At 35.0% G+C, this 26,419-nt stretch overlaps 1 protein-coding gene across 11 annotated transcripts in view; it reads left to right on the top strand.

Moving 5' to 3' along the window:
* Positions 1–22,569, top strand: part of LOC108707903 (roundabout homolog 2) — a 688,904-nt gene extending 666,335 nt beyond the window's left edge. For 6 of the 11 annotated variants that reach the window (XM_041581601.1, XM_041581604.1, XM_041581608.1 and 3 more), the window contains 7 exons: positions 2,447–2,707; positions 4,283–4,491; positions 12,589–12,771; positions 15,021–15,182; positions 15,539–15,778; positions 18,296–18,493; positions 21,534–22,569. In XM_041581601.1, coding sequence (XP_041437535.1) covers positions 2,447–2,707; positions 4,283–4,491; positions 12,589–12,771; positions 15,021–15,182; positions 15,539–15,778; positions 18,296–18,493; positions 21,534–21,535 — 1,255 coding nt within the window. In that variant the 3' untranslated portion in view covers positions 21,536–22,569. The remainder of the gene's footprint in view (positions 1–2,446; positions 2,708–4,282; positions 4,492–12,588; positions 12,772–15,020; positions 15,183–15,538; positions 15,779–18,295; positions 18,494–21,533) is intronic. The other 5 variants (XM_041581610.1, XM_041581611.1, XM_041581612.1 and 2 more) reach the window with 3 other exon arrangements.
* The last annotated feature ends 3,850 nt before the right edge of the window (positions 22,570–26,419 follow it).

Genomic DNA, 26,419 nt, shown 5'->3' with positions numbered 1-26,419 from the left:
ATGTCATGTAGCGGGTGTCTGTTATTTTCATTGTATGACTTTTCAATTACATTTGCTATAAATAAAAATTGTAGGGAGGTTTCCACCCACTCACCGCCCACCAACAAGAAGTATAGGAATATGTTATGTTTGTTTATGTGTGATTCTTTAATTAATTGTATTATATATAGATTGTAATGTAAGATACTAAGTTAGCAATTAACACTTCAAATGAAATTTGAAATACATCACCATTTAATAAATCAAGGATAACATAGATCTACATTCTAAACCCATGTTATCTGTACAATTATGAAAAATCTATATGCTAATGTACGTCAGTCAACATGATCCACCAACTAGAAGTTTAGGAAGAGGCTTTGAAGACGCCTTGCTTGATGCTTGAATGATCACATGCAGAATATGCCATCCAAATGCTTCTCTGTTCTAATACACTGTCAGGAAATTATATATATATATATATATATATATATATATATATATATATATATATATATATATATATATATATATATATATATACTGAAAAGGTGAGAATAATGCTTTTAAATTACAAGAGATTGGTGTTAAACATAAAAGATCTCCATTCCCACAGTATCTGTGTTGTAGATCTTTAATATTTAATGTTAACTTTGAGCTCAGGGTGGGAAACAGTTGGAGCTGTGATCTCGAGCATGCGAGCTGTGACTGAAAGGTATTGACTTGATGAGGAATTTCACACATCATGAATGTCAGACATCCAGACTTTCAGTGGCTCTTAGCCATGAATTTGAGGGCCATTTTTTTCACCACTGAGGGAAAGTGGTGACATTTTAATATACCTTAGTTGTAGGCGTGCCCTGAAAATTATATATATATATATATATATATATATATATATATATATATATATATATATATATATATATATATATGGGTTCCAATGGTTCCAGCACTCCAACGCTGAGGTATAATACACCCAGGTGCTATTCCATGCCAAATATTCAGTAATCAACAGAATTAGGAATGCACACTGGGATTTTAAAATTCTTTATCTTTATTTGTTCATGCTTTAAAAGAAAACAGGTCAACGTTTCGGTCCCCTGCTTGGACCTTTATCAAGATGTCTTGATTCTGTGGTATACTTTTTCTGGAGTGCCCGCACCTCTGACGTTAGTTGGTTGGAGGTGCTCGATCAATGTTTAAGGTATAAAGAATAGAGGATCCGCACTCTCCTTTTCGTTTCAAAGTATAACAACTTTTATTTCTCACATCACAATCCGACATTTCGGTCCCTCCTGGGGAACTTTTTGATGATATATATATATATATTTATATATCTCATCAAAAAGTTTTGGCAGTATTCACAAGAAAGAGTCAAACATGGAAACATTAGTTTACACCTGTAAATGCAAGTTGCTTATCTTTTAGATCTCTTAAATAGACATCTTATTCAAGGGACAAAACATTCTCTTTCTTCATATGGGAAGGATATGTCATTTCTGTAAGGGATGTATAAGCTGATCCAAGCACCAAGATAGCACCATGACCTATAAAGAAATTTAAAAATAGATATACAGCCATAGCTTCTGTGCTGCAAAATGACCAGTCCATGCTCCTTATCTTCCTACAAAATAATGCCCTTTTTCGATGTTACCACTTACTGAGAGAAAATATAGTGGAAAGTAAACCTAAATAACAAAGTGAATTTCTCTGTGGAGTGTAATTACTATATTTTTGCATGCTTTCCACTTAAAAATATTTTTTTCTAATTCTATAATCTATTCCTGCTCCTATTGAACATAATACTGATATCCCAAAATGTATTTCTTTTTCAAGTTTGTGCAGATTTACCACTAGACAAAGTGGTTAACAGGGTGTCATTTAACTGCAACAATAGATTTGTGAACTACGCATCTAGGGCCAACAGCATTGTTGAACGATAACAGCTCGGACTCTGGCATAAACAATTTTTGAGTGGCATATTTATCAAAAACATAGTTCCCAAGATTATAGGCTGTTGTAAAGGATACAAAAGGCAAAGGTTTTGTTTTGATGAAAAATGCAGTTTCGTTTTTAGATTCATTCTGAAAATACAATGCAGAAAGTCTGTTCTGGTACATTCTAGTTGAATTTCAATCTTTCATTTTTCTGATAAATGATGTGTTTGACCATGATTTAAGTGAATGAGTTTTCAACAAGAGCTCTTGCCAAACTTTCAAACTTTGAGCAATCCTATCAACTTAATTTATCTTGTCAGTGAGCTTTTGGGTTAGTGTTGAGATGTTAGTATTCTTCTGGCACTCAGAAAGGAAACAATAATTTATTTATAGGAAAACATTTTCTTCTTCTGAGAGGATTATTCCATAGGAAACTTCTCTAATATGAATATGAGTAATTGCTTCCTTCCACACAATTGGCTTTGTAAACAAATGAGTTTTAAATGGTATCATGCTTTCATTTACAGCTATGATAGCAATGGATGGTGCCCACCTTTGCCAGTACAGACCTACTTACATCAAGGATCAGATGATGAACTTGAAGAAGATGATGATAGAGTTCCTACACCTCCTGTGCGAGGGGTGGCATCCTCACCTGCCATCTCATTTGGACAACAATCAACAGCAACACTCACACCATCACCATGTGAAGAAATGCAGCCCATGCTTCAAGCCCACCTGGATGAATTAACAAGGGCTTACCAGTTTGACATTGCAAAGCAAGCTTGGTAATTATACTGCATCCACATCACGTTCTCAATTCTTATTTTCATGACTAGACATTAATTAAAACAACATTAAGAGAATTGTATTACCATGTAATTTCTGTTTTGAATGACATTGCTTCATTGTAATAAGAGTTTACACATCACAATATTATGAATGAATTGGTCCCCAATGTGACATTTTAGCAAAAGTCATTGCATATCATAAGTTACCTACTTTGATTCCTCAATGTAATTACTGTACAATAACATTACATGATGATATTTCAAAACTGGAAATTATAATCCCAGTACTGTTTTAATTGGAGGAAATGTCATGTGACATATGTGTATTGTGCTCCAGTGTACTCTGTTCTACCTAGTAGAGAAGTGCTCGATTTTCATCAACAGAAGCCTGTGTTTTTTAAGGAAACTGAATGTCTCTACCATACACAATCATTTGTGTTTTCTGTACAAATTCTCCTTGATTTCAATTAATACTAATAAACACCTGTAGCAGGTACAAGTACTCAACTGGCAAAAAAACATAATTGATGTCATGAGCCTGTATGTTAAATTACCATTTTCATGCTATTAGTAGCCATTTTGACATTCGAGTTTTTTTCAGAGAAGAAACTTGAATTGAGTTTAGTCTAATTTGATTTGAGTTTTCGGTTTTAGCAATTTGATTTTTTTAATAAATAACCCTCCATTTGAATTTTGAGTAAAATCTAATTCAATAGAGTTTTAAAAAGCTCACATAAATTCGAAATTAGATTTTTAATAAATGTGCATCCCAGTCTTCTCATTAAGTACATCTGATTACTAGTGATATTGCAGAATTATGTAGAATTCTATTGGAATTATGCCCAAGGGAAGGGACAATGTAAGTGGTATATGCATATAAATTGATGGTGCAATAAATTCTACTTATTTGCAATTGATTGGTGCTACGACAAAATGCAGTTATTTCCCAAAAGTTTCAACGCACTTCTCTTATAAGGGCACATTCACAGACTGTACAGTTGTGAGTTACCAGTGTGTATGTGCAAGCAATAAATAGTGGGAGCTGAACATGGGCATAATGATTACACTTGATATTTTATGTGTCTATGAATAGTGATGGGTGACTTTACGGAGTTTCGCAGAAAAATTTGCAAATTCCATGCAAAATCCGCGAAACGGCAAAAACATTGCGAAACTGCACCGGCATCTCGTTTTTGATGCTAGTTTTTTTGGCGAAAATGCAACGGCGTCAAAAAAAATGGACGCCCGCGTCCATTTTTTTTGACGCTGCCAAAATTTCGCAGCCGTTTTGCGAATGTATTCACTATTTATGGATTCAAGCATATGTAAGGCCTGTACAGGGGCCCTTGGGGAAACCAAAAGGCCACAAGGTCAAGACAAAAGGCAAGGCAAGGCAAAAACTAAAATATACTTTTAAGTCTATATCAGCCTTACCAAATTACTAAAATATAATGATCATGTTTTATTAAAATAAATACATTAACAATAGTTGGAAATGCTACCTGTGTATGTTTAGCTTTTGTATTAATTTGTGTTCCTATTTATTTTTCTATATTCCTTTTTCACTTTCAGGCATTTACAGAGCAATAACCATCCTCCTTTGGCCCCAGTTCCACCAATTGGATATGTGTCTGGGACATTTATTTCTGACTTAGAAAAAGACATTCCAGATCAAGAAGAAGATGAAATTGAAGATGAATCTTTAGAAATAACAAGGCCACTCCGAGGTTTGGAACACACTCCCGGTTCTAGCATGGATAATCTTGACAGTTCTATGACAGGTAATCACTTATGATATGCTGGAATGTGACTTACATTAATCATTAGATATCATGTAAAATCATCCCAATTATTTTTTAAATCACACTTAAACTGCATTTTGTTCATACCCAGTTTGCACTGGCAAACAATCAAGGACAGTCAAGGTTTTTATAAATAAAAGAATAGAGAGAAAAATCAATTATTATCTGGCTTTCATAAACAAATCATTCAGCAGAGAAAACAAGTCCTGACAGTGAGACAGATAAAAAAATAGTTTAATCTTCTAAAGACATGTTGGATGTTACAAAAGTGCAAGAATGTTCTGAAAGTATAGCCAACGTCATAACATACTTTTATAATTGTTTTGGTTTGCCCCAGCTCAGTGAAAGTGATCACTGGCCTGGCTGCTCTCTCTGTATTGTAAAATTTACTTTCTAATCATCTCATCTCTCTCTCTCTCTCTCTCTCTCTCTCTCTCTCTCTCTCTCTCTCTCTCCTCTCTCTCTCTCTCTCTCTCTCTCTCTCTCTCTCTCTCTCTCTCTCTCTCTCTCTCTCTCTCTCTCTAAAGTACTGATCATGAAGTGCCAGAAAATAGAGTTTTGACTTTGTTTAGTAAAATGAGAAAAGAAATAGAAGAGCATTCGCCTAATATTCCTAGAGAAAGGCCAATGCATAATGTTCCTTTAGAGTAAGTTAGAAGATGAATAATTCCTCATATATAATAGGATCTATTTGTATATTTATATATAAGTATTCCATTTACTATTATTGTTAGTTTAAAATGAGAAGTTCAGATAGAATGATCCCCAGTTTGATTTGTACCCAGTTAATCACTATATTTATTGCCTCTGTTGCCTTGAATGTTTTAGCTGTAGAAAATTCTTTCATTTTGGTTTTTGTCTTACTAGTGGAGAGACGTAGCTACAACAGTTGTCATTGGTTGATTGCTAATGTAGCTTTGTAGTAGTTTTTTTCTAGGATATGGACTTTATATTGTTAAATAATGTAACAGGGGCGTGTAATCAGAATGTATTACATCAGCACAACATAATATGTGACTACTGGGAAACAACCATTTTTATAGCAGCTCTGTGCACTTCCATAATTCTTAGTTCATAGTGAACCACAGGTTTGAGATTTTTATTGATAACTGAAAATCTATATAGTTTTATTTAAAAAGCTTTTAATCTACAGTGTCCAATGGGCTAGGTATCAAGGTAAATTTCAGACCTATTTGCTAATATTGGCTCTCATATTATCAAATAAACTATTTGGATACATATTTTAGAGCTATAAACCTGGCAATAGGGATGGGCGTATTTGACCCGTTTTGTTTCGCCAAAAGAGTTTGTTTTATAAATTCACTGGCAAATTAATTACTGTACGTACTGTACAAATGCACTCCGCAGATTAATAGTATTTAGTGTTGGGTGTTGGGTATGATTGTTACCTAGACACTATCCACTATTGACTAGCTTCCACAATCTAAAAACATATAGAAACATTAAATAATAAATGCATTGCTAATAGGTTAGTAACTGATATGAAGCATTTGGATATTGCACAGAGAAATGGCAATATATGTGTTTAAACATATTCATTCTATTTAAACAATTTAATAAATATCGCTCTATTTAGGGCTTGGTCTTATACAATGAATCTTTTCCAATACGGGACATAATAAACTTGCCACCCAGCGTATGCTTTTCCTTATGTCCTATTCCTCGTGTGATGAGGAATGTGTTCCCTTATCTCTACAATGCAGGTTAGAAAACACATCATAACTGCCACTAAAGAAGAATGTGGCAGAAATGAAGCTGCTCCTCCTGGAAATGAATACACATCAACATCTTTGGTCATATAAAATAACCAAGAAAGGGGACATTTTTTTTGTTTCAGTCTTAACATTTCTGTTATTGCAGCAAGATATTTAATATAGTCTATGAGACTAGCATCTTGGAACAATTGGACTAAAAAAAGTAGTAAAATTCTTCGTTATAAATTGATTGGACCTCTTTAAAAAAAAAACTTTGAACACCCAACATAATCTTATTAAAATACTGATATTATACTTATAATATGAAAAGTTTGTTTTTTAGGTTTATAAAAGAACCACTGGGTGTATTTACACTGAACATATTTGCCCTTTATCAGTAACCCATACATAGTAGTTTATTATTCTACTGGCTTTAGAGAGAACAAAGCTAATTGCTGATAGGTTGCTATGGTGTTGCTGTAGTGGGGCGTATGCAGCCAATTTTGGGAAATAAGTCCAACAGTGCACTTTTTTATTTATTTATTTATTTATTTATTTATTTATTAGGATAGAGATAATTTAATATGAATGGCACATGGGGATGCTAAAGCATTTCCGAGCACGACCACTTGTGATTCAGGCAGTGCAAAGATTACTATGGGCAGTAGTGACAGGTGTTTTTTGACTGCTGCTGTTTTCCCCCTAAAAACACTGACTTCAGGTGTCATAGCCCTGATAACTGAAAAGGAGATTGTCTAATTTGTACCTATAGGGAGATATAAGGTACATATGAGGTACAGAATAGACAACAATAATCTATTAAAACATGTGTAATGTTACCATGTTATTCCCCTCTGTAATAAAAGAGAAGAGAAGCTAAATTCCAAGCTGCATTAGTTTTGTGAGCATTTCTCACCAGGACATCCATTTAACAACAATATAGTATTTTTCCTTGTCCTAAACTGCAATAAACAAATTATCCAAAAGGGCATGAAATAAGTGCCTATAGAAGTTAGTTAGGTAATAGGCTATAGACAAACCAACAACAATATATTCTAACAGTATAGCAAAAAAATACAGTATTTTATATCAGAAAGAGGTTTATTTTTACTTTACCTAAAATAAGTAATTACAGATGGAACCGTTTAACTGCGGTGGGTAGCATCTGGGACACCTGCCACACCCCTTTCTCATTGAAATGAATGATGTTTTGCATGTGCCATCTGTGTATGATCAGACTTTGTTATCTGCACAACGCATTCCCTCTGCATATTTTTATCAGTGATATACTTTGAGCATCTGCCACCAAGTATAACTTTCCCTTACATTAGTAACAAAAATATTGCTTGGCGTTTTAAATGAGTGAAATATTTTGCCAAAAAAACTCTCCTAAACTCTAATGTATAGTAATAAAAAATGTTACTCTATTTATAAAATATAACGACAAAATTTAATATATAGGTCCTATAATGACCCTTGAAAATTCATTGTACATAACCAATAGAATGAACAGGACTGCATAATGCAATGTCATCATCATTAGGCCTATAGTACGTGAATCGACTCTACGTTGAGGCTGAAATCAACAATATGGCAATAAACATGACGTGAGACAAACATGATTTTTTTTATTGTTGTTTGTAATGAATTATCCAGCATAGAGTGTAATTTTTTGCCATTTTTTCCAGTGGCTAACTTATGGTGTTTACTGCATCTTGTTATGATACATTATGTAGAATTAATTTACCCATAATATAAAGAATTGAACTTCCATAGTAAAAATTAATTTTTACAAAATATTATTTGCTGCTGTATCCACCTAATGAATGTTAATTGCACCATTCTGCATTTTCCTGCAATTGTCCACACCTATATTTATTTACCTTGACAAATATCGTCATGGCCATTAAGACATATACTTTATCAGCTCTTCCCAGCTGGGAAGGTCCTATTAACAAGACTCGCAAGGCTGTAACAGATGTTCTGCTTTTGCAATTTTCAAACTTCCATAGTTGCATGAAGAAGTCCATGACAGGCACCTTTAATTAGCTAAAGCAAGCTGCAGCATGTGTAATAAGGCTCAGAGCAGACTCCTGGAGTCTGTCTCCGAGAAAAGGATCAGTGTACAATTCAGAGCTCCTTCGAGAGTGGTTAAGATGCCGTTCAGGAAATTAAGATTGATATATCAATTAGATTGATTGCTTGATCAGGAGAACTTTTAGCACATAGTAAATGTATTGATCAAGGTATTACTTAAATAACATAGTTAAGGGTGATCATATGTTTAATATATCAGTCCAAAGGAAGATGAAGGCTGTCCATTAAAGAATGTAAACATTTGATGAGGCCTCATTATATGGATGCTACAAAACTAGTAAACAGAAACTAGCATTTAGATAGAACAATGATCCATACACGGTAAGAAGCAAAAAATAAGAAGAGGATTAACATGATGGAGAATGCATTGCAGGCAGTCAGGACACCAACATACATGATTGTGACATTGAGCACTTCACATCTGGTGAAGCAGAAGAGGAGATTACATCAGGAAAATGTAATTAAACATGTGCTTTCCTAAAGTATGTGGTGGATCTTTCACACGATGCATCATCATATTTGAGTTTAATGGCAAGAGCATTCTGGAATTTATATTAGTTTTAAATCAGTCAGTGATTTAGCATTAGCAATTCAGAGGGAAATGAGCAATGTGTGCCTATGCCTTGACTTGCTGTCAAGGTCATCTTGTGCTACCTGCCTGAAAACCTACAGTTTATAACATTGCTCTTGTGTTGACTCAGATACCAAAGCATACAGTAGCTTCTTCAGGTGTTTTTACAGCATGAATGACAATTAAAAAAACAAATAATCCAGTTTTTCAGTATCATAATTACTGAAATAATTCAATTTGCGAACAAAAAGACCATAAACTTAATAGACACAAATAATTTGTCTATTAATATTACTTGTAAACATCAAAATGTAAGAACTACCAGTTTTTCATAAAATGATAATGCAACAATTAGCAGGGTAATATTCAAAACACAGACTTTGTTTCCTCATGGATCAGGTGATGCACATTCGTCAGTGAAAAGATGGCTTTAGCATAAAATGACATGGGAATGAATTGATGGCTGGATGTAAATTCATTTTAGAGCTGAAGATATAATTGCAATGCACAACTAGATGCCACTTTAATGCTTAACAACATTTGAGCAACTACTTTGACTTGAATTTCCTTTTGAAATTTAAAAATCCTTAAAAGTCTTTACATGTAGAGTAAACACACACCCATAAACATTTACACAGATCTATATACGAGTTCATGCTCTCACAAAACCACTTGACTTTCAATTCATATTATATTCTATCTTTCAATTTTCTATATTGTATTTACATTTTTTATTCTGTTTTGTGTACAGTATAATGTATATAATGACACATTGCACTAAATATGGACTGCCAGTCATTGAGCACTGATCATACTGTTCTTTTCTAGGTTTCTGAATATTCTGTTTTCGACACATTACATGATCATTTCATTGTTAACAATTAGCAAGTATATGACTCTAAATAGTTAAACATTGTAATGTATACATTTAGTTCTATTAAGCATATTTTAATGAGCTCCCTCCAGGCTCATTCTGCATATAATTAGTTTTCTGTTTCATTTGCAAAGACATCAGCCCTAACTTATCAAACATTTAAGAGCACCCTCCCTTTCTGTGAGTGTGTGAAAGAAATAATAGGGATGCTACATTCAAAGATGTTGACTTTTCCTAGAGCAGGGCCACTTGAATTGGCTATACTACTTCACTTATCTATTGTAGGCTTGTGGGATCCACAACAGACACTGTCTTTACTTTTAGGTTGTTTATTTACACACAGGGGTGACCATTTCAGCATACAAAACATAAATCATAAAAATAAATCCTTTCCACTGTGCATTACCTTCACACATTTGATGAGTTCCCTCACTAAACTGGGCCACTTGTAGACTACCAGTACGAAAAAACTTGTATTGGGGTCACCCCTGTACTCAAAATACTTTCTTTTGGGGGGATTACTTAGCCTCCTGGCTTTCTCAGTTTCTCCCTCAGACAGACTCTCTGTCACTTGGTCTCAGCTCCCTTTGCTACTTGCAGTTTCAGGCAGCACCTCCATCCCCTCTGGAAGTTATTTACACAGGTAGGTAGCCTTCCTGCTCTGTGCTCAGAGAGACCTTCCTTATAGTCTCTCTAGAATTAAATACCGTTCCACAGGACAGTCTTCCTTTGGAAAGTGAGCTCCAATATGTGAGCTGGGAACGGAGTGTCTGGCTTGCCTGTTCCATCCAGAACGCTATAGCTTCCACACCCAAGGCTGAAATAATCATTTAAACAGAGAACCCATTCTCTGTTTAGTAACCTCTCACTTGTAGCTTACATCTCCCACTATGGAAAACTTTAAGAGAAAACACACCTTTTTACACATCTCTTTAGTCACCCTACCACATGTATACAGAAACTGCCATTGTAACAAGCGAGTGCTGTGGCATGACCAACCCTAGAAGTCACTTGAACATAAACAAGATACAAATTCTACACGAACATTACCAGAGTACTGTACTGTATATTTTACATCGCAAAGAACAGATATATTTACGGTCTGCTGGATATTTTTGATATTTGTCTGGTCATTAGAATTCATGATATGTTATCTTTGCTATTTTCTGCTAAGCATATGTGATGAATATCTCACTCACAAATTCAGACCAAGAGTTTACTGCAAGTCTGTGAGCATGAACAGCTTGTCCAATACATTCAAACTGACTTTCTTCAAATTAAACTTACTTCAATAATTGTTCAAAATTAACACTTAACACAAGACACTTCATCTTGAAGATTACTAGAACTTTTTATGTCTGTGAAAATATTAATGTTTTGAGAACACATATATATGTTGTCTATGGGTGTCATGTAATAACAGGTGTAACGTCTAATCCAGCTTTAGTAACCAAAAGCAACTAACCAGATATTGCCTTTCAAACAGCAGAATGGTAAATAATAAGTCATAATTTTATTGCACTGGCTATATAAATTTTCCGTATATTAAGGAGGTTATTTATTAACTCTGAATATCCGAAGATTTTTCAGACCTTAAAGTGGACCTGTCACCCAGACACAAAAAACTGTATAATAAAAGTCCTTTTCAAATTAAACATGAAATCCAATTTCTATTTTTTATTAAAGCATTCACAGCTGTTGTAAGCTCATTTAAACATCTCATCTGTCAATCAAATATTGTCTGCCCCTCCTCTATGCCATGGGCATAGAGGCGGGGCAGGCAATTACTTTCACTTTCCATTCAGCACTTCCTACATGTTACTGCTCTCCCCACATATCCCCGTTCTCTTTAACATTTAATTGTGTAACCAGTGCATGGAAATGGACAGCGGGTCCCCCATTCTGGTGCACAAACAAGATTCTGAGATGATACAAGGCTTGTCTTAATAACAGTGTCCACAAAATGGCTCCTGCCTGCTTGCTATCATTTTGAATTCCCAGACTGAAGGAAACAAGATTCAAATAATTTATATAGTGTTATTAAAGTTCATTTTGCTTGACTAATGTGATAAAATAGGATTTTGAATAATTTTTTTGGGTGACGGGTCCCCTTTAAAAATTTATTTTTTATTAAATTAAATTTATTAAAGTCTGATGGTATTAGAAGTCTGAATACGAAAACCTGGCATCTCAAAGCTCTACGGGTACTGTATTAGTCAATGGGGAAGGTCCCAGTGTCTGCGCTGTTGTCAGTACCAATATCCGATGATTTCGGGGATTTTGGTCCAAAAAGTCAGAAACCTGAAAAATTTGTATTTTTTATGGAAAAGTCAGAAAACTTCGGACAATGTTTGACCAACCAATTTTTTTTAATGGTGAATAAGGTCCATTTGGGAATTTGTACTTGCTCTGATTTTATCTTAGAAATACTGAGATGAATTCGGAGCTTGATAAATAACCCCCTTAATATCAGCCTAATAATTATAAACCCTAACCCCACTTTTCTCTAACTGCTAAACAATTTCCCTCTTATCACTTTCCTTTCGCCATGTTGAATATACATTATTTGTTTACTACTTTCTGTTTTTTAGTTTATTTTGATTATGTTGCTGTAAACTGTAAAAATAAAATAAAGTAATTTAGATATTTGGATACATATTAAAGACAACTATGTGTTTACCATTATAACTATATATTTTATGTTTTCTGGCAACATTTGTACCCACCCCCTGTTCTATGCAGAATTATAGTGTGCGTTATTTCATTTGTAAGCAGCATGCAAATTTGTACAACTCATTAGAACGTGCCTTTATTTTTAGGTTCAATGGTAAATGGATGGGGTTCTGCATCTGATGAGGATCGGAACTATTCTAGTCATAGATCTAGTGTAGGTAGCTCAACTGATGACTCGATATTTGCAAGTGGCAACTTTGCACAATCACTGGTTGCAGCAGCAGATATAGCTGGTTTCTCACTAAACGGTACCAGCTTATCTATAGCAGGTTTGTAGACTCCATGTTGGTGACTCTAGCATGAGGGATGGTGCTTCTCTCTTTGAGCTTTAATTCTGTCTCCATGTACTTATGTCATGCAGCTGGCTTCTTCTAACATGCATGGCATTTGGTGGTTCGAAAAGTCCTTTGATTTGCTTCGTGATTCTTCTACTAAATTCTGACATGATGCATTTCTTAACTATATCTCATACTTCATTGCTTACATTGCATTTCTTAAAGCTTCTGTCAATAAATGTATGTTCGAGTTAGGATGTATTGTGTCCAGTACATATTTGTTCAATTTAGTCAAATATTTGAGTATTAAATCAGATTTATAATTTTGAAAGAATATATTTAGTTGTTTATATACTGACTACAACTATTTTAATGACACCAGTAACTGAACCAAGCATACTTGGATATACTGTGGCTAGGGGCAGACATACTAAGGTTCGAGTGAATTTTTGAAGTTAAAAAAGTTAGAATTTCAAAGTAATTTTTGGGGTACTTCGACTATCAAATAGGATACTACGACTTCGAATTTACTTCGACTTCGATTCGAAGTAAAAATCATTTGAATATTCGACCATTCGATAATCAAAGTACTGTCTCTTTGAAAAAACTTCGACTTCAATACTTTGCCAAATTAAACCCGCCGAAGTGCTATGTTAGCCTATGTGGACCTTCTACAACCATTTTCGAAGTCTTTCTACATCAAAGGAAAATCCTTCGATCGTACGCTAATATCGTTCAAATCGTTTGATTCAAAGGATTTAATCATTCCTTCGATTGCTCGAACGCTAAATTCTGTGAAAAATCCTTCGACTTCAATATTCGAATTCTAAGGATTTCAATTTAAGAGCCGAATTTCAAAGTTTTTTTAACTTCGAAATTCAACCCTTAGTAAATCTGCCCCTAGGTGTTGGCCATTTTAATGAGTGGCTGCCATTTGATCTTTTTGAGTCTTAAGTCAAACATTTGAGAGCTTTTTCTGTAAATGACTAAGCATGGTGTTGGAAGACTAAGGGGGTCTTTTAGTAACAATCAAATTTAAAAAAAACATTAATACAAAACATCGGCAGATAAAAGTTGTTGAGGTGTTATAGAAGTCAATCTATGCGCTGATCTTTTTGGACCACTCTAAATCAATTCAGACTTTTAGGGGGTTATTTATTTAACCTCAAATTGTTCTTATCAACTTTTTGGGGCAACATTTTACTTTTTCAAGGAAAAAAACTAAAATTTTCAAGAGTCAAAAACCTCTAAAACAACTCATATCCATCCTTTGATAAATATACCTCCAATACTTTTTCGATGAACAGTGATGCCTCGACCAATAGCCACTGCTATCAGCAAATAGGGATGTAGCGAACTGTTCTGCTGCGAACTAGTTCGCGCGAACTTCGACCGTTCGCGTCCGCCGAATGTTCGCGAATGTTTGGGAACGTTCGCATTTTGAGTTCGCGTTCGATCGTTCGACCGTTCGAATTCCTTCGACCGCTAAAAATCGAACGATTTCCATTCGTTCGAACGATTATAAGCATTCGTTCAAACGATTGTAAGCATTCGATCGAATGAAAAGCATTCGATCGAATGGCTTCGATCGTTCTATTCGAATGAAAATCCTTCGATCGAATGATTAAAATCCTTCGATCGTTCGAATAAAACGATTTTAGCGGGTGTTCGAAGTTCGCGAACTGTCCGCGAACGTTCGCATTTTTTGCCGGTGTTCGCAAACGGCGTTCGCGAACACCAAATCGGCAGTTCGCTACATCCCTATCAGCAAACCTAAATCTTGTAATGACTGAAAAATGAGAGCTGATCTACTAAGCCAGACCTGTTTCCAATAGCTGTTGATTGCTTAGCTGTGTTTCATTACTTTTGCCACATAAGGCTGTGCATTTAATTTTTAATTGGGTGAAAAATTCCTCTAGGCAAAAAAGACAGACTTCACATTTAGTCCAACAATATGCTCGTCACATTATCAACCCTCATCTAACTTAATGAGATCAATTCTTTCATTGGTATACATTTTTTGTACGGCAAATAACATTCAGCTGAATGTTAACACCATGCTTTGTAATTTACCAAAAAATGTAATTTCATCAAGATACATTTTTTAAAAAAAATGTGTTGGGGTTTAACGTATTATAAAATATATAATACCGTCATTACAGTATATTTTAATACCAGCACAGCTAAAACAATATGGCTAAAAACTGTTGTGTTACATATAATGTTCCTCTCTTTCTCTCTAGGCAAAATGAACTCTTTTTCTCAGAGACCACGGCCTGCCAGTCCCTTTTCTACTGACAGTAACACAGCTGTGAATCATAGTCAGAAGTCACGGCCCACTAAAAAACACAAGGGAGGCAGAATAGATCAGCAACCCATGCTTCGCAGAGAAGGGATTGCAGATGGTACGTTGGCTGCTTCTGTTAAATAACAGAAATATGTATGACACAATTGTACAGTATGGGATTTTAGCATGATGATGTGACTTGATTTCCTGATATGGTTTGCATTTAAAGGTAATCGGTATATGTCAAAATATGTACTATCTTAGCGCTGGATAAAGGCTTTTGATTACTCAAAATTTTCACATTATGAAAACCAATGAGACTCAAAATATGTTTTGTTATATTTAGAACCAAATAATTCATTCAAAAACTTTATATGAATAATATGTAAAATACTGCACTGTATTATACTTGATATTCTAACCATATAGATTGTAAGGTGAAAATTGTTTATTGTTTTTTTATTTTTTTTAAAGATTTGCCTCCCCCACCTGATCCTCCACCTTGTCAAAGCTTAAGACAGCAAGTAATACCCAATCAACGTGGTGGAGGTCCAACAGAAAGAAAAGCAAGTTCTCTTGAGAGGCACACATCAAATATAAATGATGCAAAAACCTCATTAGACCGACATGGCAGAACATCCTTAGAGCGGCAGCGACAAACACAGGAATGGCTTGGCTCGACAGAAAGGCAGAACAAGCAGACATTTGGATCTGGTAAAATCAGAATTATAAATCTAACACACAAACATTAGGACAGAGAGGGAGAGCAAATTATTTCAATCATTTAGAATTTCTGTGATAAAAAAAGCAACAAGAAGCTTTATTTTGTTGTTCTCAATGGAATTGATACTATTTTGCTTTCTCATGTGATTTATTGAATAACACTTTTTTTTTATAGAAACTTAAACTTTTTATACTTAATACCAGGGCCGGAACTAGAGGTAGGCAGAAGAGGCACGTGCCTAGGGCACAAAGGCAGAGGGGCGCCAAGCACATACCTCTTCTAAGCCCTTCCCCTAGTCTGTACCCTTGTGTCCTTAAGCTGTGGCTGCAATTTAGTTGTTTTTTAATGCGTATGCGCCCTTCCACACATGCGCACTGGCTGCCGTTTTGAAATGTCATATACGCTCCACCGCGCATGCGCACTGGCGCAGCTTCGCGCTTCCACACTGCCTCGCCTCCGCTCTTCTGCACAGAGCGTCGAACAGTAGGGATGGGCGAATTTGAGCCGTTTCGCTTCGCCAAAAATTAGCCGCGGGCGAAATGATGCAGACGCCCATTAAAGTCTATGGGCGTCAAAAAAATTGTGTCGCGCGGTGAAATTGTTTTGATGCGTGTCTTTTTTTTTTTGACGCACGCCACGATTTTTATGGGTGTAATTTTTTCAGCGAAACAAGGCAAAAAAATTCGCCCATCCCTATCGAACAGCGTGGGGGGGGGGGTGACGTAGTTGGCCGGGTTGCCTAGGGCACCTGGTCGACTTGGCCCCACACTGCTTAATATTCATTATTGTTATCATGGTTTTGATTCCATGGATGCATATAGAATTATCTCACAGCTTCCAAACAGTTTTATTCTAAAAATTCCCTCATTCCTTAGCAATAGAAATGTAATGTGGAATGCTGGTAATTATAATTCCTAGCAGCTTTATTGTAAAACCTTCATATCAACTTTAAACAAATTTTTAAGATAATAAACCTTTATGGGGGTTATTTATCAAATGGCGAGTTTTTTTTATACAGTACCTTCAACAAACTTACAATTTAAATGTTCTCTAATTTATGAAAACAATGGAATATAAAAAACTCAGTAAATTTGGGGGGGAAGGACCCGAAAACCCGAATTAATCAAGTTTTTGGCAAAAGAAACTTGTTTTGCTTGAATTATTCAGGTTTTCGAGTGAAATAATCTAGATAATAATCCAAGCATCATGAAGGCTACAAACAAAATCTTCAAACTTCTACAGTACATGACAGCAACAGGTTTTAGATGGAGTATTTTCCGATTGAAGATATTTCCTGGTCCAGGTATAATAAATCTTGAAAATTCAAGTTTTTTTTGAAACCCAGAAATTCAAATTTTAACTGAAAAATACCCTTGAAAACTCAATTTTTTCCGATAAAAATCAACTTAACCTTTGATAAATAACCCCCTATTTCACCATGTCTGCAAATGTATTCTTGTTATTGATAATTATTATTACATTAACTAAACTTCGATTTTTCTCGTTGAGGTATTTTAGACAATAACTCTACTTTTTAGAGGAAAATAACCTCAACATTTTTTAGATTTATTATACCCCCAAGCTGCTAAAGTCTGAATCTGAAAATCTGTCATCTCAAACCTGTTGAGGTCATTTAGAAGTCAATGGCAGATGTCCCTTTTTTTTGTCTGATATCTTTGAGTTTGAGTTTTAGTAAATAACTCCCTCAATGTGTTTCAATGAGAAGAAAAAGTCTGTCAGACACCATTAGATTTTTTTTTTGTTGCATAAAATGCAGCATGCAGTGTTCGCATTGACAAACGTTGCATCGGATGGCAAATCTTCCAAGTAGTTTTCACATCACATTTTTGTATTTAGTCCATTTTATATTACCCATGCAACTACATCCAATTTGTAGAATACAATCTGTCGATCTAGCAACAGCCTACAAAATCTCCCATCATATACAGTAGTTTAGTCCTTAGTGTTGGTTTTGTCTTAGAAGTACAAAAAGGGCTACTTGTGCTGGCTGAGACACTTAAGTCTGGTTCCTCTCAATTACAACTTGGAACTATGCACTTGCAGCTATGTGTTACTTGGTCTCTATGTGGTTAATAAACACTGAACATGTTTAATCCTATATCAGCAAAGTTTTCCACTGGAATCTAATTAGAGTGTAATGGCATGCTGAAAATGATTCCCATGCCTGTAAAGTTTAACTTATATATAATTCTGTTTTTATTTTTTTCTGTAATTGCACATTTAGAGAACCCATAAAATGAGCACAAATAGACTTCATGTTTAAATTAATGCCTGAATTTGGAAAGATCAGCACTTTTCTAAAATATCAATGAGAGCAACAATCACAGTAATTAGACAGGTGTGGAAGATATCTCCTTATTAGAATCCCATCATGAATCTGCCATTTAAATTATTTAGAGAATGTTTTTTGAATTAAAATATAATTCTAAATGTCAACTTTAATTAAAGCAAAAAATATTTTCCCTTTTTCTGTGATTTATTTGCAGAAGAAATACTAATGCCATACAGTAAACCTTGCTTCCCATCTCCAGGAGGGCACAGCTCCTCGGGAACAGTCTCTTCAAAAGAATCAACAGGACCCAGAAAAGGGGAGATTTTGAGAGGTCACCAACGTAATGCCATTGACTTTCTTGATGTAGGATATTTGGGGCCAAACAGCCAAGGACAGTTTACAGGTGAATTATGTAAGTTATGATTTGTGTGACCTTACAAAGTTAACTTTACTTTCCAGTAGGAATCCCCAAATTCTTCATGAAAGATTGGCCGAAAACCGAACTGAAACTGAATCCTGATTTGCATATGCAAATTAGGGGTGGGAAGGGGAAAACACTTTTTAATTCCTTGTTTTATGACAAAAAGTCATGCAATTTCCCTCCCCGCCCCTAATTTGCAAATTAGTATTCGGTTCCGTCTGGCAGAAGGATTCAAATCGAATCCTGGATTCGGTGCATCACTACTTTCCAGTGTTCCACCAATCTGCTTTAAATTGGCTGCCATGATAATGGAAACTTCAATATATTAACTGCCAAAATAAATGAAACATTGACATGGAATTCCTCCCCATTTAGATCTCAATATAGGATACATGATGGCGCTGCTCTAAGCATTGTCCATCTGTTTGCTCTTTTTACAATTCAATGATTATGAACTTTTTTGCTGAGTTGCCCAAAAAATTTTAAAAATTTAAAAACAAATGGTATAGCTTTGTATGAATCACTATAATATAATGGATTAACTGGGAGAGAAAATTAATGCGAAAAATAGTAATGGCTAGTAGGATGAAAATTCTGTACAAGAAATATGGAAAGGGAGGAATTGTGGTCCAGCGTTAAAGAGAAATAATTTGCCATAGTGAAATATTAGAGAAATAAATATATATACATGGACATAATTGTCATAATTTGCACTTTAACTAGGTAAGCTTATAAAACATGTATAACGCAAGCCATATCTTGCTGAAATAGTTAGTGGTTTGCTTTCACATGACTGTTCTTTATTAAATCTGCTGTGCCAACACTTGACAAAGTGAAATCAGATTTGTTAACTGCTTAAACTGCAATATGCTGGTACAGGTATGGGACCTGTTATCCAGAATGCTCAGAATCTGGGGTTTCTGGATAAGGGATCTTTCCATAATTTGGATCTTCATACCTTAAGTCTACTAGAAAATCATGTAAACATTAAATAAACCCAATAGGCTGGTTTTGCTTCCAATAAGGATTAATTATATCTTATTTGGGATCAAGTACAAGCTACTGTTTTATTATTACGGAGAAAAAAAATCAGAGTTTTCTGGATTATGGGTTTCCTTATAATGGATCCGAAACCTGCATCACAAGTTCAGATGATTAGGAAAATTGGGTTAATCATTCTGCTATTATAAACATACATTTCTTATTAGGATGTAGCAGAAGCTGAAGAGTTAAATTAATATTTAAATACATCTGATTCAGTTACCTTACTGCATACACAACTACCAGCTATTCATGGTAAATTCCTAATATAAATTAGAATTTATATACAGTTTTTTTTTTTCAAATGTATGTATATATTAAGGGACAAGTAGGCTTTATTTTACAGTAGATGTGGAAAATGTAACTAATATTAGTTATTAAAAGTATATCCCTTGTAAAAGTGATTTTATCGGCATTTCCCCTGATCCTATTAAATCATGCTTTTCTAATAATAAATAAATAATGGATTCCAGTTGTTCGCTGTGAATTTGCCCATTTCACCGCCGGTGAATACGTTTGCGAATTTGCAGCAAAAATTTGCTGGCATCTCGATTTCGGCACCGGCGTCAAAGGTTTTTATTTTAAAAAATCTGAAAAATTCAGATTTTGAAAAATAACCTCCTACATGAACTTTAATGCTACATACATTCTGCTCTATTAGCACTGGCCATTTTATAAACTGTTTTTATAACCTTCTTTATCATTTACAATAGATTAGAAAGCAGTCTAAATTAACTCCTCGCAGTATGGTTGAGGTGTGAGTGTAATCCAAAGTTATTTGTTTTAAAAAATAAAATAAAAAACATACAAGCCATTAATCATTGCCTATATTTTCCAATGCCACTAAAAGACCACAAATTCCTAGATTCTGATATGGTCATCAGAGCATCGCATCTTTTCTGGCACAGGGTTGCAATTCACAGGGACCACAAGATTAGTTATGGCCCATTTTCACCATCCAAAAGTAGCACTGGTGCATTTATTCCGACTGAATTGAGAAGATTGGAAGGAAAGTGAAATGTGTGGCCATTGTCACTTCTGGATATGTCTCATAAATGCACAAAGAGAGGCACTGATAAACATTTCTGTCCAGACTAAGGGGCGAAGTGAATTTTCGAATTCAAAAACATCAAATTTCAAAGTAATGTTTGGGTACTTCAACCATCGAATAGGCCAAAATTCGATTTGAATTGATATAACGTCACAAATTCGACCATTCGAAAATCGAAGTACTGTCTCTTTAAAAAACTTTGAATTCGACACTTCGCCACCTTAAACCTGCCGAATTGCTGTTTACCCTATGGGGGACCTCCTAGAACATCTCTGAGTCTTTGGCTAAGTTTTTAGAAGCTGAAGGGTTTTTTTGTACGATCCTTTAAATCGTTCGATTTGAAGGATTAAATCGTTTGATCAAATGATTTTTACTTTGCACGAAAACTGCCAATTTTGATCGGAAAAATTCTTCGACTATCGAAGTATCAAATTCAATGGTCGAATTTCAAAGTTTTTTAATTTCGAAATTCAACCCTTAGTAAATGTGCCCCTTAGACAATTGCAATCCAATGTGATGACAAAATGGTCTGACAAAACTGCCCCAAATTGTCAACATATGTGCTATTAGTAAGGCAGTAAAATATATATTGTCCAAATTTCCCAATCATGATCTGAAATTTTGGCCATCTTAATAACTGAGTGTATATTGGTTATAAATGACAGATCCAAGTGCAAAATCTCTATCACCCCTTTGTAGAATAAGCAACACAATTACAGTGGTTACCATACTAAGGCTACTTCAACTTCTACTGGACAATGTATTCAAGTCTGATCTTTATATTTACTCTTCACCATTAATATGTTTCCCTCTCACAACTGTTTATCTTTCTAGATACAGTATATAGCTAATGTATATCCCAAATAATGATTGATACATACACGTGTGCATGCTTTGCTATTGTTGCATGTGCTTATTTTATCTATTTTTATTTTGCAGAGTACTGAAAGGATACATCACAAGCTGCTCTAATGGCCAACTGGTCTGGACTGACGACCGTGATGATATGAAGCTAAAAAAAAACCAGTGCAATGAACATTTTTCGTTATTTATGTACTATTGGAAGGACTGTAAATGCAATGTATAGACACAAAGTCACACATATCCCCACAAATATTTTGCCTTTTTTGTCTTTTGAATACACCATCCACCTTAACTATTTCTTGCAAGGAATACACAAAAGAAGAAAAAAAAATCACACCAAGGATAAAAGAATTTTGCTTTGTATATAATTTCTTTTGCTGCATTGCTATGCAAGCTTGCCATCTTTTAGCTCCGTTCAATTGTCTGTTCTTATTGTACTATTGTACTATACTGTATGTGAATTAATAGGCTGTGGTGCCATATACAAACTCTTTTTGTTTAAACTGTGTAACATTCATGTTTTCAATTTTTGCACTGCAAATTTTATTTGACGATAAGCACAAAACTTTGCTCCTTGTGACATGAAGAAAAGAGACTGTGAAGGGAGTTTCTGTACTGTACAATAGCACTGCCTCCAGGCAGCCACGCCAAACGCCATGCGATGGAGACCCACTTTAAAGTAGGGGGGAAAAAAAGCATAAAAATGGAGAATTGTTTTGGAGAACAAGGAAATATAATAAGCAATATGTCGTTTTTGCTTTTAATATGGTGAAAATCAATGTAATTTTAACTAAAATGAAAGTAGTATGAATACATGTGATCACATGTTGGTGTGTATCTCCATCCTGTATATGTGTGGATATGGATGGAGCACACTTTTATAATGCATCTGACTTGTACAGAGCTCCCCATTCATTTTGGTTTGTAAAAAAAGGGGGTGTGTTGGTGGTCAAAATGCATCAATAAAGCCTGCTCCTTCTATGTATATACATACATTATGCATTTTCAAGCTGTCACATAGTTAATTCGTTTCCAAGTTGTTTAACGCAAATACTGATTTAATTAATTACCATTTTTACCACGATAATAAAGTAAATTATTACAAACACTACTACAATGGTTTAATAAGAATAGTTTGGATTTCCATATCTACTCTGCAATGCATTGCGTGCATGATCACTAATATTATTTCTATTTCCTAGAATGCTTTGGTATATACAGCAACTTACATGACCTGTTTTATGAACTGGCTTCTACCAGAACTCAACATTGTATATAGATGCACCAACCATGAAATTCATAACATACTTTATGTAAGGACTAGAAGCCATCACAGACCACTGTCCAAGGTGAAAATATTGTGGGGTTTTTTGAGGGTTCAAGAATGTGTATCTTGATGGTTGTTGATGGGTGAATTTGTCCAGTTTCGCTTCGCCATGAATTTCGCAAATTTCCAGAGAAATTCGCAAAACTGTCAAAAAATTAGCGAAACTGTGATTTTGACGCCACCGACAATTCACTGGCGTTGGAACCAACGCCGGCATCAGAATCAAGACGCTAGCGATTTTCATGCAAATTTGCAAACGTATTCACCGGTGGCGAAACGGCCAAATTCACAGCGAATGCACACCTGCCGGAATAAATTCGCCCATCACTAGTTGTTAGATAAACAGTAGATACAAATATTTTCCATCATCATCTCCTTACTCTGGGACATGAGGTGCTACTGTTCAAAAATACAGGAATGATAAGCACACATGGAAAGCCAAGAACTTCTGTCACTGAGAATCCATTTTTGGAATTGCCTGAATAGACAGGGAAGGCTTAATTAAGGCATCTTGCACTTATATAGACATAGCTTTTTACACTTAAATAAATATTGTGCCATGAAGTCTGCTCTATCTGTGCTTCCACTGGCATGCTTGTTGTCAGCCGTGTTGGTGTTAGTGATGTTATCAATATATAAGCCACTACTCATGTGAGGATATTCTTTTGATTAATGCATTATAGGCTATTTAAGCACGTGCATTTATGACTGGCTTTAGTGCACTGTCCAAATTATGACCCAAGTTTAACACATGCATTTAGGTGCCATTGATATAGTCAGAGAGTGCCTGGTATATGAATTTGCCGAATTGGCAGAAGACTGATGTCACCCAAACTTGTTCCAGAAATATACTGATGTGTGTCATCTGTCTTTGCCCTCTAACAAAGAACATATCTGTGACGAAAATAAGACAGAAATATTCTCATACTCAGTCGTCCATAAATGGTCCATTTACACAAAAGAACATTTTTTTTTTAATCTATGCACTGTTGATCAGGTACAGATAGGCTTGTGGTCAGTCATAGCATGGTTATTCAAGTTTCTCCAAATTCTTCAGAAACTATAAAAACCTATAAAATCTTAGCAATGTGTTACGTATCACTTTAACAAAAAATTAATTAAGATGTTTTTAGGCATTTTCACCAATACTGGTAATCTATTAAACACATAAAATGACTTTATTAAGCAGAACTCACAATTGATTTTTTTAATTTACTGATTTTGGTAAATTACCCCATGGTCTTTGGAATTCCTCAAACATGTGAAGTGATATACATTATCACTGGGTATGGTTCACACATGAGGAAATTCTAAAGAGACTAGAACATGTTTGATAAACAAAGGTCTGGGGCCAGATGGTATTCATCCCAGGGTACTTACCAAACTTAGCTCTGTGATTGCCAAACCTATTTACTTAATTTTTCATTCATTGAGGTCTGGCATAGTGCTGAGAGACTGGTGAATTGCTAATGTTGTGCCGCTATTCAAAAAGGGATCCCATTCTCAGCCTCAAAACTATAGGCCAGTTAGTCTGATGTCAGTGGTAGGAAAGATTTCAGAAGGTTCTTAAGGATAAGATACTTTACTTCATAGCAAATCATAATACTCTGAGTTTGTGCCAGCATGGTTTTATGCATAATAGATCTTGCCAGACTAACTTAATTTCTTTTTATGAGAAGGTAAGCAGGGGCCTTGATTCTGGGATGGCAGTGGATGTAATTTACTTAAACTTTGCTTAAGCATTCGATACAGTGCCACACCGAAGGTTACTGGTTAAATTAAGGAATATTGGCCTGGAACGTAGTATTTGTACCTGGATAGAGAACTGGCTTGCAGATGAAACTAAATTGGGCAGAACTATAGGTTCCATGCAGGATGCTGCCTCTTTGCAGAGTGATTTGTCTAAGCTGGGAAATTGGACAGCAAACTGGAAAATGAGGTTCAATGTTAATAAATGCAAGGTTATGCACTTTGGCAAAAATAATATAAATGCAAGTTATACACATGGGGACAGATTTATCAAAAGTCGAGGTGAATTTTCGAATGTAAAAAAATAAAATTTCGAGCTATTTTTTTGTGTACTTTGACTAGGGAATAATCCAAATTCAATTTGAATTTGAAAAAAATTAAACAAATTTGAATATGGAAATTTATCATGTACTGTCTCTTTAAAAATTTGACTTCGACCATTCGCCATCTAAAACCTGCCGAATTGCTGTTTTTAGCCTATGGGGGACCTCCTAGAACCTATTTGGAGTCAATTGTGGACTTTGAAAAACATAAGTTGTTTTTGGGATTCTTTCGATTCGTACGATTCGAATTTGGCTGAATACTGACCTATTTGACAAAAAAAACCCTCAAACTTAATTTCGGTTGGTCTTTTTGAATTAGAATTTCGAAGTTTTTTCAATTCAACCCTTGATAAATATGCCCCTAAATGGCAGTGTGTTGGGAGTTTCCATAAATGAAAAGGATCTTGGGGTTTTTGTAGATAACAAGTTGTCTAATTCTAGGCAGTGTCATTCTGTGCCTACTAAAGCAAATGAAGTTATGTTATGTATAAAACTTTAAGAAATTAAAACATAATTATGCCTCTTTATAGGTCCCTGGTAAGGCCTCATCTGGAATATTCAGTGCAGTTTTGGACTCCAGTCCTTAAAGGAAAACTATACCCCCAAACAATGTAGGTCTCTATAAAAAGATATTGCATAAAACAGCTAAATCCCTGCTTCATGTAAATAAACCATTTACATAATAATATACTTTTCTAGTAGTATGTGCCATTGGGTAATCATAAAAAGAAAATTGCCATTTTAAAAAATAAGGCCTGCCCCCTGGGATCGTACGATTCACTGTGCACACAAACATACCAACCAAACTATACTTGTTAAGTCACATGAGCCAATTAACAGACAGAGGTCTGTCTTTTGCTTCAACACTTCTTCATGTAACAGTTAAAGTTGCAGTATTTCTGGCCAGGTGATCTCTGAGGCAGCACACAGTCCATCACAAAATGGTGGTTCAAGGCAACAGATGTAAAAGAACAACATTTACTTAAGTATATATACTTGGGGGGTTATTTACTAAACTCTAAATGCAAAAATCACGAAAAATTCCTGATTTTTTTTTTATTATAAAATCTGACTTAAAATACGGCATCTCAGACCTGTCGAGGTTGCATATGAGTCAATGGTAGAAATCTCAATAATTTTTTGATGTGTGCTGGGTTTTTGGCAATAAATAAAACCCCAAAGTTTTAGAAAAAAACGTGAAAATCGGATTCTTTAATATGTCACTTAATATGATATAAACTATCTGTTACTTAAGTATTCATTTTGGCGGTATAGTTTTCCTTAAAGAGGGATATAAATGAGCTGGAGAGAGTACAGAGACGTGCAACTAAACTGGTTAGAGGGATGGAAGACTTAAATTATGATGGTAGACTGTCAAGGTTGGGGTTGTTTTCTCTGGAAAAAAGGCGCTTGCGAGGGGACATGATTACACTTTACAAGTACATTAGAGGACATTATAGACAAATAGCAGGGGACCTTTTTACCCATAAAGTGGATCACCGTACCAGAGGCCACCGCTTCAGACTAGAAAAGAACTTTCATTTAAAGCAACGTAGGTTCTT

Source organism: Xenopus laevis, chromosome 2L (genome assembly GCF_017654675.1).
Source record: "Xenopus laevis strain J_2021 chromosome 2L, Xenopus_laevis_v10.1, whole genome shotgun sequence".
Lineage (NCBI taxonomy): Eukaryota > Metazoa > Chordata > Amphibia > Anura > Pipidae > Xenopus > Xenopus laevis.
The sequence above is the reverse complement of the archived record's forward strand: the minus strand, read 5'-3'. Positions and strand labels throughout refer to the sequence as shown.